At 59.5% G+C, this 10651-nt stretch overlaps 1 protein-coding gene across 1 annotated transcript; it reads right to left on the bottom strand.

Annotated features, from left to right (window-relative positions):
• Positions 1 to 1595: 1595 nt before the first annotated feature.
• On the bottom strand, positions 1596 to 10426 carry CDK5RAP3 (CDK5 regulatory subunit associated protein 3). Its single transcript, XM_062216324.1, is given in 20 exon segments — positions 1596 to 1902; positions 1988 to 2159; positions 2518 to 2723; positions 4125 to 4213; positions 4768 to 4847; positions 5197 to 5282; positions 5284 to 5323; positions 5618 to 5724; positions 5726 to 5772; positions 5946 to 5979; positions 5981 to 6094; positions 6184 to 6348; positions 6350 to 6363; positions 6993 to 7041; positions 7757 to 7810; positions 7812 to 7858; positions 8385 to 8466; positions 8468 to 8517; positions 10136 to 10181; positions 10351 to 10426. Coding segments are annotated over 20 exon segments (1554 nt in total). The 5' UTR covers positions 10357 to 10426; the 3' UTR covers positions 1596 to 1836.
• Positions 10427 to 10651: the final 225 nt, after the last annotated feature.

The raw sequence follows: 10651 nt of genomic DNA, 5'->3' as shown, positions 1-10651 counted from the left end.
TGTCATAGCTGATGAGCGCACATCAGCCGCGTATCAGGCACCCAGCCAACAGCTCTGCTCCTCTGACTCATTTAACTCTCACAGCAACCTAGGGGGCAATTCTGAGACACAACAGGCACCTGAATGCAACCAGAGTGGAGCTAAGCAGAATCTGTAGCCGACACAGAGCTGCCCTTGCTGGCTGGGTGGGGAACAAGCGCGCTGTGCGGGGTCTTTCCATCTCCCCCAGCCCAGGGTCAGTGTGGGCTTCAAGTCACCGGACAAGCAGTAACGCGGGCCTAACGCTTGGCTGCCAAGACTCCTTTCTGTGTACACGCCATGGCCACAGCATGTACACGTCCCCCGTGGGCCCCAGGTGCGGCAGGGAAGGCGGCCAGGTGCTCACCTGCAGGGCAGCAGTGGGAGCTTCGGAGCCAGCCGAGGTCACATGACCCACAGGGGTGTTCCCTACAGCTCCAGCCCCGTAAGCAGCGGAGCCTGGAGAGCAGCTGGGGACTGGGCCAGAGGCGTCACAGTGCAGGGTGGTGAGCAGGTGGGCCAGCCGGCTGCCGGAGCCGGCAGCTGGATGGGGGAGGCGGGGGCTGCAGGGCACAGGCCATCAGAGGGAACGGCACCCAGGGCGGCAGCCAGCCCCCTAGGCCGAAGGCCTCCTAGGGCGAAGCGCAGAGCAAGGGCCACCCAGGCTCCTTTGTGCCCTTCTGTGGGAAGGACAGCACTGCCTCCACATCCGACCCCGCGAATTCTCCTTTTCAATTCCTGGACTCCTTAACTTCAGCCCGACTCCCCCAAAAGGAGGTGACCAGGCAGAGGTTGGGGGGAGCGATGGGTTGACGTTAATTGATAGGAGCGGCTCCGAGCAGTTCATGCTGCCTTATCGCGCTCTCCTCTGGACGGCGTGTGTCCGCCCGAGTCCGCGGGGTCGGTGATTAATAGGGGCCATCACTCACTGTCCGGGCCGGCTGAAAGGCAGCGGGGAGGGGGCGGCCCTCCCCAGAACTGAGATAACAAGCAGCAGGAATAATGAGTGGTGTCACTCCACTTTTCATTTTGATGGAAAGTCATTACGGGAGTCAACGCCAGCGACAAAGAGCCATGAATCAACTGCTCTGCTATGAAATTAAAATCGAATTGCTGGCCACCCCCAGCCCCTTCCCTTCCTGGGAAATGGGGCTGGCGAGAGGGGTGCTATCCTAGGGTGGGCTCTGTCCAATCACACAGCAGGCGGACAGGGACAGGCAGCTGGCGAAGGTGACAACTCCTGTCTCCACCTTGTTTGTCAGACCTGTACCCCAAACCGCATTTTTCCTCTGCCCGGAGGTGAGCTGTGATTAAAAGGAAAATGTGGCTATGCGGGCTCCAACAGGGCTGCCAACTGACTGCCCCCCACTCGCGGCCACTGGCCAGGGTGTGGCTACAAACAGGAAGGGGCCCAGCTGACTCAGCTGCCCCAGAGCCCCTCGCTGAGCCATTTGTACCTCCTGGTCTGGGGCCCCCCAGACCTGGGCCCCCCAGCAACTGCAGATGGCCCAGGGAAAGACCCCCAGGAAGACAGGTGCGTGGCCCCGGCTCCAGGCTCAGAGAAGCAAGAGTCACTGTCAGTAGGGAAGCGTCTGTCCTCTTTTATTAAGTCCGACTAGACAAACAGCAGGAGGAGCTGTGGTCGGAGGCTGGGGCTCAGGACCAATCAGGACAGCTCCCGGCAGAGCGCCGGGCCACCAGTTGGGCCCTTCCGTCCTCCCCGGGCCTGATGTCTAGCCCGGAAGGACCTTGCAACGTCAGCCCTGGCTGTCCCAACACCACTGGAGCCTGGGTAGACGGGCGGGCGGAGGCGGGGCGTCACAGCGAGGTGCCCATCAGGTTCACAGGGCGCCCGCCGTACCTCTTGGAGATGTCGGCTTCAATCTGCAAGACAGCCGTAGGACGCGGCCGCAGGGGCCTGGGTCTGCACAGCCGGCACCCCACCGCAGCCCTGGCCGCCTCGTCTCACCAGCTTCTGCAGCTCCTTGGTCTTCTCCAGCAGCAGGTCCAGCTTGGGCTCCAGAGCCGCCTGCTCCTGCAGCGCCTCCCGCTGCTTCTCCACCATCAGCTCCTTCTTCAATGCCAGCAGCTGGGACTGCTTCAGCTTCTGCTGCAGGAATTCGGTCACTCGGTCCACATACCTGGGCGGGGCACTCGGGTGAGCATCGGTGCGGCTGTACACTCAGAGCATCCCCGTCCAACGGCCAGGCTCAGTAAGGCTCGCTTGGGAAACCAAATCCCTAACTGTCCTCCCCCCCTGACATCCTTAAATCCTTTTGGTAAGAAATACCCACTCCTGGTTCCCTGGTCTTACTCGGGAGCATGCGTGCACTGAACCACCCCACTCCGTCCCAGGAAGTCCCCAGAAGCCCCATCCCGGCTGAAGGTGAGGGCACAGGAGGCAGGGAGGGAACCCCAGGGGCCACGGAAGAAGAGGAGGAATGCAAGGAGGCGGAGCTGGTCCAGACGGCACAGCCTTGTGTCCAGGGACGGCCAGACCTGGGTGAGGCCAGGATCATAAACAGGTGCTGCATTCGAAGGTTGGTGAGCCGGCCTATCAGATCCTGCAGTGTTGCCACCATGGTCACCATCTGCTCTTTGGTCTGGCCCTGCAGGATGGCGGGAGCCAGCTGGAACTGGCTCACAGACAGGATGTCCGCCTCCTCGCTCATCTCCACTGCTCTCTGGGACAAGAAGATCTCGAGCTAAGGACAGAAGAGGAAATGGTTCGAGTCGAGGACCCTCAGGATGCTCAAGCCGCAGGAATGATGGGAGGGCTGGGCGCTGGGCAAACAGGGGTCAGTCCAACACTTCTCTTGCTAGAAGCCCAACTGTGAAGTAAGGGCCTGCCCATTCCCACCTGCCTCAGGCCTGCCTAGCCCTGGGCCTCCCTCCCTCCTCATCCTGTGGACCAGGTCAACTATGAACACAGGGGTCCCAGGGGTCTCTCCACCCTACCGAAGGGGCTTATTTCCTCTCCATGAGGTCCAGGGATAGGACTCCCCGCTGGAGAAGTCCTTTCCATGAAGAAAAGATGACCAAGAGCAGGAGGAGGGCAGCACAGCCTGTCGCTCACCCTGCCATGGGAGCCCTGCACCTGTTGTCCCCTCTCCCCTGATGCCCGAAGAAGCCTCTTTGGGGAGAGAAGCGGGACTGAGTGAGGGCTGGGAGCTTGCAGGAGGCGCTCCCCAGCCTGGGAGGGAACACACCCAGAGGCTCACAAGGCAGGCTTCCACCGTCCCAATTTCAGAGAAGGGTCCAAGAACACTGGCTTCAAACTCTGGGCTGCCCCACACAGTCCTTGTGGGGAAAAGACTGAAACAAACCTCCAGCAGGGGGCGGCCCTGGTGGTGCGGTGGGTTAAATGGCCACTTGGGGAGCGTGCATCCCCATACGAGTGCTAGGATCCAGGCCCAGCTACTCAACTTCCGATCTGCCTTCCTGCTAATGTGCCTGGGAAGGCAGTGGAAGGTGGCTCAATTACTTGAGCCCTTGCCACCCACCAGGGAGAGACCAGATGGAAGTTCCTAGCTCCTGGCCTTGGCCTGCCCCAGCCCTGGACATTGTGGGCGTTTGGGGGAGTGAACCAGTGGATGGAAGATTTCTCTCTCCCTCTCTGTCACTCTGCCTTCCAAACAGATAAATCAATCTCTAAAAGAACAAACCCCCTCCAAGAGTTCCCTGGTTTTACTCAGAGTCAGAGCCATGGTTCTGTTTCTCTTCTCCCCTCCCACAGCTCAGCCACGGGCGAGGCTCACCCCTTCCCTGGCACCTCCGCGTGGCCCCGCGCTGCCTGTGCGCCGTCACTCGGTCACCTCCCAGCGAGGACCCTGCAGCCCCTCGCCACGTCTATCACGCTGAATGTGTCACTTACCCTCGGGGATGCCTGCCTTTCTCACTAGCACATAAGCTCTGTGACGTCAGGGACGCGGGCTGCCTTGCTGTGACTCAGTGTCTGGCACCTAGGGACCGTGCCAGGCACTTAGGTGGCGACGGTAAGGAAGAGGTGAATGAGTACATCGGGCTCCTGCTCCGGGACACGGAAGGCCTTCAGCACCCTTCACCGGAACAGGAGGGGTCAGGTCAGGGCCGGAGTGAGACAGTACCTCCATGAGCTCATCTATGAACTGATTCCGGGTCTCTGGGTACTCAAGCAGTGTCAGGGCGTCCGGGCCCCGAGCAACACCTTCTGGAGCTGCCGGGAAGAGACAGAAGTGACAAAGGTCTGAGGGCCAGAGGAGGAGAAGAGCCTCACGTCTGAGAAGCCGGGGTAGATTAATACGGACACAGGCTCACTGCACTGCAGCCACTTCCTGTCCCAGCCCAAGGTCAAGGGTACCCTTTCCCACAAGTCTCAGCCCCAATCAGGCACCACCAGCAGCCCGCTGCCTGCCAGGACCTCCAGAGCTGGGTTCAGGGCAGCCGAGGCCAGCTCTCGGCTCTGCTGGCAGCGGGAGGGAAAGTCTCAGCCTGCACTGCCCCCTAGTGGCTCAATCGCTGCTGCCTCCCTCTGCTGCTGGGGATGGCAGTCTGGTCACCCCGGGGAAACGGCTCATCCACATCGGATCCCTAAAACTGAGTTCGCAGACTTAAACTTTTTTTTTGCAGGCTTAATTTTCAGGACTTCTATGTTCCCTCTACTCCATTCCCCCTTAAGCCTTTGAGGCAGTTAAATGTGCAAGAAGTCCAATCTCAGCAACGCACTGCTTCCAGAGCCGTCTGCCGGGGCCGCGGGGATGGTGCACCTACCCTGGGTTCCTGCTTCCAGCACTGTGATCTGCAAGGCGGCGGCATCGTCTCCCCAGTCGATGCCGTCACCCCCCAGCGTCCTGCATGGAGAGACAGAAGCCCAGCGATGTAGGAACCTTCCCAAGCAAATGGAGCCGGAGTGCACCAGTGACGCACAGTCCCAGTGTACTAAGGACAGGCAGCCCTGATGTGAGTGGCAAAATAGTAGCATGGACCCATCACGCCACCACTCTCATCCCTGCTTTGTGACAGACACGACCACCTGCCCAGACCCCAGCACCACGCCCCCAAAAACCATGTCCCCAACACTGTGCCTCCCTCCGAACACCCGGTCTTAGAGCCGTGAACTCCAAGCAATTCTGTTACGTGCACGGCATTGCTTCTAAGGTGGAAGCAGCCATCGCAGGAGTCCTCGGGGACAGGAACCACGAGGCGTCCCTCACCTTTGGGTCCGACTCCAGGGAGATGCCCCAGTCGATTCCAGCGGCCTCAGTGGAGATGCCGGAGTCAATGCCCCTGGGGGACTGGCTCCGCCCCGAAGTCGCCCCAGTCGGATCTGTGAGGGGAAAGGAGTGTTAGCTTGAGGGGTAACAACGGGGGGCTCCTGCCCCACAGCCTCCACCACTTCTGCAAACGCAGCAGGCTGCAAGCTGCCCGGAAGGAAGCCACCTTCAGAGAGCTCTGAGCCCTGATCCTCCGTCGGCGCCAGCCAGCCTGCTGGGCCCTTCACCCCAGTCTCCACATAAACACCACTCCTCCTGGGCTCTGAAATCAGGCCGTGGGGTGCAGGCTGGGGAGCGGCTGTCACTCAGCTCCTGTTCCCGCGGGGGTAGGCGGCCCCTAACGAGGCTGTCTCACCGCGTCCTCTTCCACCTGCTCGGCGGGCTCCTCCTGGCGCGGCCGCTCCACCACGGAGGGCTCCGTCCCCGTCCTCCACTCGTACACTGTAGAGTTCCCCCCGCTCCTGCACGTGGCGCAGCATCGGCAGCACCTGCTCTGATGGGGCTTGCAACAGGGCGCAGAGTGACTCTCCTGCTGACCACGCACCAAGCCATCACAGGCTCAGCTTGGCCCTCAGGGTCAGATGGGCAAGACTCCCAGGAGAGAAGAGCCAGGGGACAGCGGGGCAATGGCTCCGTGCCGGAGCAGCGCGCGCGCGCGCACACACACACACACACACACCCTTTACCTTTCACACACGAAGCCCACGCAGTGCCTGGTACAGGTCAATGGCTTGCCCCAGCGACTGAGCCGCTGCCCCAATCTCAGCCAGCTGCCCTGGCAGGTCCTTCGCGAGGGCCAGCAGCTCTCTCCGCACATTGTCTCCCTGGAGAGGGCACCAGAGGAGGGCGACAGATCAAGGCAAGCATTTGAAGACAGGCGGCCGGTGAGGCCCTGGCCCGGGGGCTCACGCACCGTGATGCCGTACAGCTTGCACGAGTGGTGGAACTGCTCCCGCAGCTCGGCGGCCCCCGCCTGGCCCTCCTCCTCCTTGCGGCTGTATTCCTGCTGCAGCTGCTGGCACTTGGCGATCTGCTTCTTCAGTGAGGGGATCTCGTAGTTGACATTCCGAACCAGGAGGGCTAGAGAGCTCCACTGGGGAGAGCCCAGGAAATTCACCCTGGCACACCCACAAATACACCCTAGAGAGGTGCTGAAGAGCAAGTGTGGGGTTGGCCCCCAGCTTCTCCCTTCCCAGCTCTGGATGACAAGATGCAAGGTACACAACCTCTCTGATCCAACCCGCAGGTGTGGCACAAACACGATGGTATGTGGACGAAAGAGAGAATCCGGGTAAGACACCCGGCGCGATCCCTTCTACTGCTAGGTGCTCAGTAAAATACTCGCTATCATCGCGATTGTGCAGAACACGCACAGACACAGCTCCAGCTGCAGCCGGCCCTTGGTCTCCCTCTCAGGCCCCTGCGTGTCTCCCAGGATGACCCATGCCTCTGCGCCTGGCACAGCCAGGGTTGCAGAGCGGGGTGAGGCACCTTCCACCCCACCCAGACCTGCAAACGGCTGCTTGCCTGACTGCAAATGCCCCCACCTGCCTGGCCCTCCCCTCGCCGCACGCTGTGCAATTGCTTTTCCCACCCACAAACGGGAAACTTCTATACTCTGGCCTCTTCCCACAGACTACTGTGCCTCCTTTAGGCCTGGGGTCTCCGCACGTGGGAGTGGGCTTCCCATGAACGCCAGTACTCCAGGGCTGGGCCCTTTACCTAAGTAGGTGTTGTCTTTCTCATAGAGGGCTACGATCTCCTGCCAATCCTGCACACGAACGGAAAGAAAGAGCAAGCGAGTCAGAGGCGCACTCAGCAGCCACGTCCCAGCTCCGCCCCTGAACAGGGGAAGCGCTCCTAGCCTGCGCTTCCCATCAAACACAAACTTCTCACCCTCTTCCACTTACAATGCTGGCCTCCCACCCACTTCTTCATTTCAAAAGCAGAGTTACAGAGCGAGGGAGACAGAAAGAAAGACAGACAGAGAAAGAGAGATCTTCCACCTGCTGGCTCATCCCCAAACAGCTGCAATGGCCAGGGCTGTGCTATGCTGAAGCCGGGAGCCAGGAGCTTCCCCTAGGTCTCCCACATGAACGGCAGTGGCCCAAATACTTGGGCAATCTTTTGCTGCTTTTCCCAGGCTATCAGTAGGGAGTTGGATTAAAAATGGAGCAGCCGGGACACAATCCGCCACCCATATGGGATGCCAGCGACACAGGTATTGATTTTACCTGCTATGCCACAACACTGGCTCCTGGACCACCCACTTAACAGTGTGGGCCAGCAATCCCCACAGCAGGGGGTCTGAAAATGGAAACCCACGGGTACGATCCGCTTTTGGGCATATGCTATAGGGACAGGGAGAAAGTTCAGGAAATAGCCAATACAGGTGTCTCCACAGGATCCTGGGAGACCAGGCAGGCTCTGACCCGTTGCCTGGACACCCCCAGGGCTGCATTAGCAGCCCGCAGTCCCCCACTTGCCTTCATCCGCTGTGAAGAGTACCGGCCAAAAATATTTTTTGTGGAGGCCTCGGTTGCCTTTGAGAAGATCCACGATTCTTAGACAGTGGAAATAGTGAATGTCTGGAAGGCAAGGAGGCGGGCAAGGACTTAGAACCACAGTGCCCGCCTCGGCTCCTCTGGTCACTGCAGGTGGCTGACTCGTGGACTGCCAAGAGTTTCTTTTTTTAAAGATTTATTTATTTATTTAATTGACAGGGTTACAGAGAGAGCCAGCCAAAGGCAGCAGCCTGGAACTCCATCCATGTCTCGTGGATGCAGGGCCCCAAGGGCTTGAACCATCTTCCACTGCTTTCCCAGGCACACTGGCAGGGAGCTGGATCGAAAGTGGAGCAGCCGGGACTTGAACCAGTGCCCACATGGGATGCTGGCACTGTAGGCAGAGGCTTAACCTACTGTGCCACAAAGCCAGCCCCTTGCCAGTAATTTTGGCACATAGCTCTCTCCTTCAGCATACTGTGTTGGAAGAAACCCAAAATAAAATATCCCAAATAACAATCTCTCTCTGGAGTCAGCCCTGGGAGCTGCTCAGCTGGCAAAGCGCGCTCCAGGAAGGAGGAGACCCGTCGACAAAGCCCCGGGCACTCACAGGATCCCGAGAGCAGCTGGGCGATCTCCTCGTTCTCTGGCATGTCCTGGATGGCGGCATTGATCTTCTCCCGGATCGTCAGCGACCAGGCTCTGCCATTTCAGGTTGCAGTGCCTTCTGTCCACCAGCCAGTCTGCGGGGAAAACACCCATGTCACAGCCTTCCCATTCCCAACACCCCCCCCCCCCCCCAAGTTCAAGTGTCATACCCGAGAGACAGGCTAAAGTCGGCTTTCTGTTGGTTCAGGTACGGGGGTTGTGGAACACAGACAGGGGGATGGGAACAAAGGCCCGAGCAGATGCTAAACAGACTCCGGCCACCTGACTTCGAAGGCAGGGGGATTCTCATGGTGCAGCTGGCTCCCCAGGGACACGGAGAAACTACAATTGGTCCTGACATAAAAGTGCCACTTGCGACCACTATAAATTCTCCACAGCATTTCTGTGCTTCCCTGGGTAATCAGCTCTTTCCTGCTGACACAGAGGGATTAACCGTGACAGTGGGAAAACCCAAGGTGGGCTCTGCCAGCTGGCGGATGCAATGCCGCTAACAACCACAGCACCCAGAGGACCAGTGACCTTGAGTCCCGGGGGACTGACCTCCCATGGCCGGGGCCTGGCCTTGTGGTTCTGAGTTCTGATGAGCAGGTTTCTTGGGCAAGACCCTCTATCTGTCTCAGTCTCAGTTTCCCTCCATGTGAAATGGGGATAAGCCCACGCTTAGTCCAAGAGGGGATGGAGAGAGAACTAAGCTCACAGGGCCTGAGGCATGACAGGGCCTGAACACATCTTCGTAACTCTTACTTTTAGAATGTCAACTGTTGGAAACCGTACCTGGGATACAGCAAGCTCTTAAATGAATGCTTTCCCGGTCCTTTTCATGACCAAGGACAAGTTCACAAAAACATACGGGCTGAAGAGCCAGGGCAAATCCAAAGTGGAACTAAAGAAGCCCCCGGGGCTGGTGCTGTGGCACAGCAGGTTAAGCTCTGCCTATGATGCCGGCATCCCATATGGGCACCTGTTCCAAACCGGGCTGCTCCACTTCTCATCCAGCTCCCTGCCAATGAGCCTGGGAAAGTGCTTGGGCCCCTGTCACCCATGTGGGAGACCTGGAGTTCCAGGCTCCTGGCTTCAGTTAGGCCCAGCTCCAGCCACTGCGGAAGATCTCTCTCTCTCTCTCTTTTCTCAATTTCTCTGTAACTCTTTCAAATAAATAAATAAATAAATCTTTAAAAAAAAAAAAGGGAGGGAGGGAGGGAGATGCCTGCATCCCACAATAGAGTGCCTGGGTTTGATCCCTTGCTCCAGCTCCGTGCCAAGGCACATCATAGGAGGCAGTGGTGAAGGCTCAACTAATTAGGTCCCTGCCACCACATGGAAGACCTGGACTGTGTTCCGGCTCCTGTTGCCAGTCCTGACATTTGGGGAGTGAACCAGCAAATGGGAGCTGCTATCAAATAAATGATTTTTAAAAAATTTTAAAGCGGGGGAAGTTTCTGGTATAATGCAAAAAAATGCACAGACGCTGCGCCAGACTTAAGGACCTATTCGGATCTACCACTTAGGAGCTGACTGTCTTTAACGCATATCCTTCCCTGGGTGACATGATTTGACAACGCACGTTATCAGTGTTAAACGCAGCAGAAAACGCGGGGCAGGTGTGGCCAGGGGCGGGGGTCGGTGGGCACAGACAGGGGCAGAGAACAGGCCCCACCCCGGCGGCCGGCTGCGCAGCGCGCCCCGTCCTACCGAGCAGCTTGCTGGTCTGGATGTCGATGGGCACGTGCTGATGCTCCTGGAGGGAAACACGGCGGGCAGCGGGGCGTGAGCGCGGGGACGCGCCGCGCCACCCGCGCGCTCACCTCTCGGTCCCAACCGCCGCCCTGGGGGCCGGGGAGAGACGGCGGCCGGGGACCCGGGTCAGGGGTCCCCGGCCCGGTCCCCTCGTCTCCCTATCTCCACACCTGCATCTTTCTCCCACTTCCGCTTCCGGCCGGAGACCTAGGCCCGCCCCGCCCCACCGCCAATCCAGAGCCTGTGCGGTTGAGTTTGAGTTTAGGCACAAACCGGCCTCCTTCGGCCACGTCGCCGCTTTCCGCAGAGCCAATCGGGACGCACGCTCCACCCCCGCCTCAAGCCCCGCCCACCAAGAGAATCCGAATGGCGGAGCCCCGAGGGGCGGGAAAAGAGGGGACAGCCAATGAGAGACGTGAGGCGGGATTAGGCCCGGGGAGGGGCGGGGCGGACTGGAAGGGCTGCAGCGGC

The sequence above is a fragment of the Lepus europaeus genome, chromosome 18 (genome assembly GCF_033115175.1).
Source record: "Lepus europaeus isolate LE1 chromosome 18, mLepTim1.pri, whole genome shotgun sequence".
NCBI lineage: Eukaryota > Metazoa > Chordata > Mammalia > Lagomorpha > Leporidae > Lepus > Lepus europaeus.
Note: the sequence above shows the minus strand (reverse complement) of the source record. Positions and strands in the feature narration are given on the sequence as shown.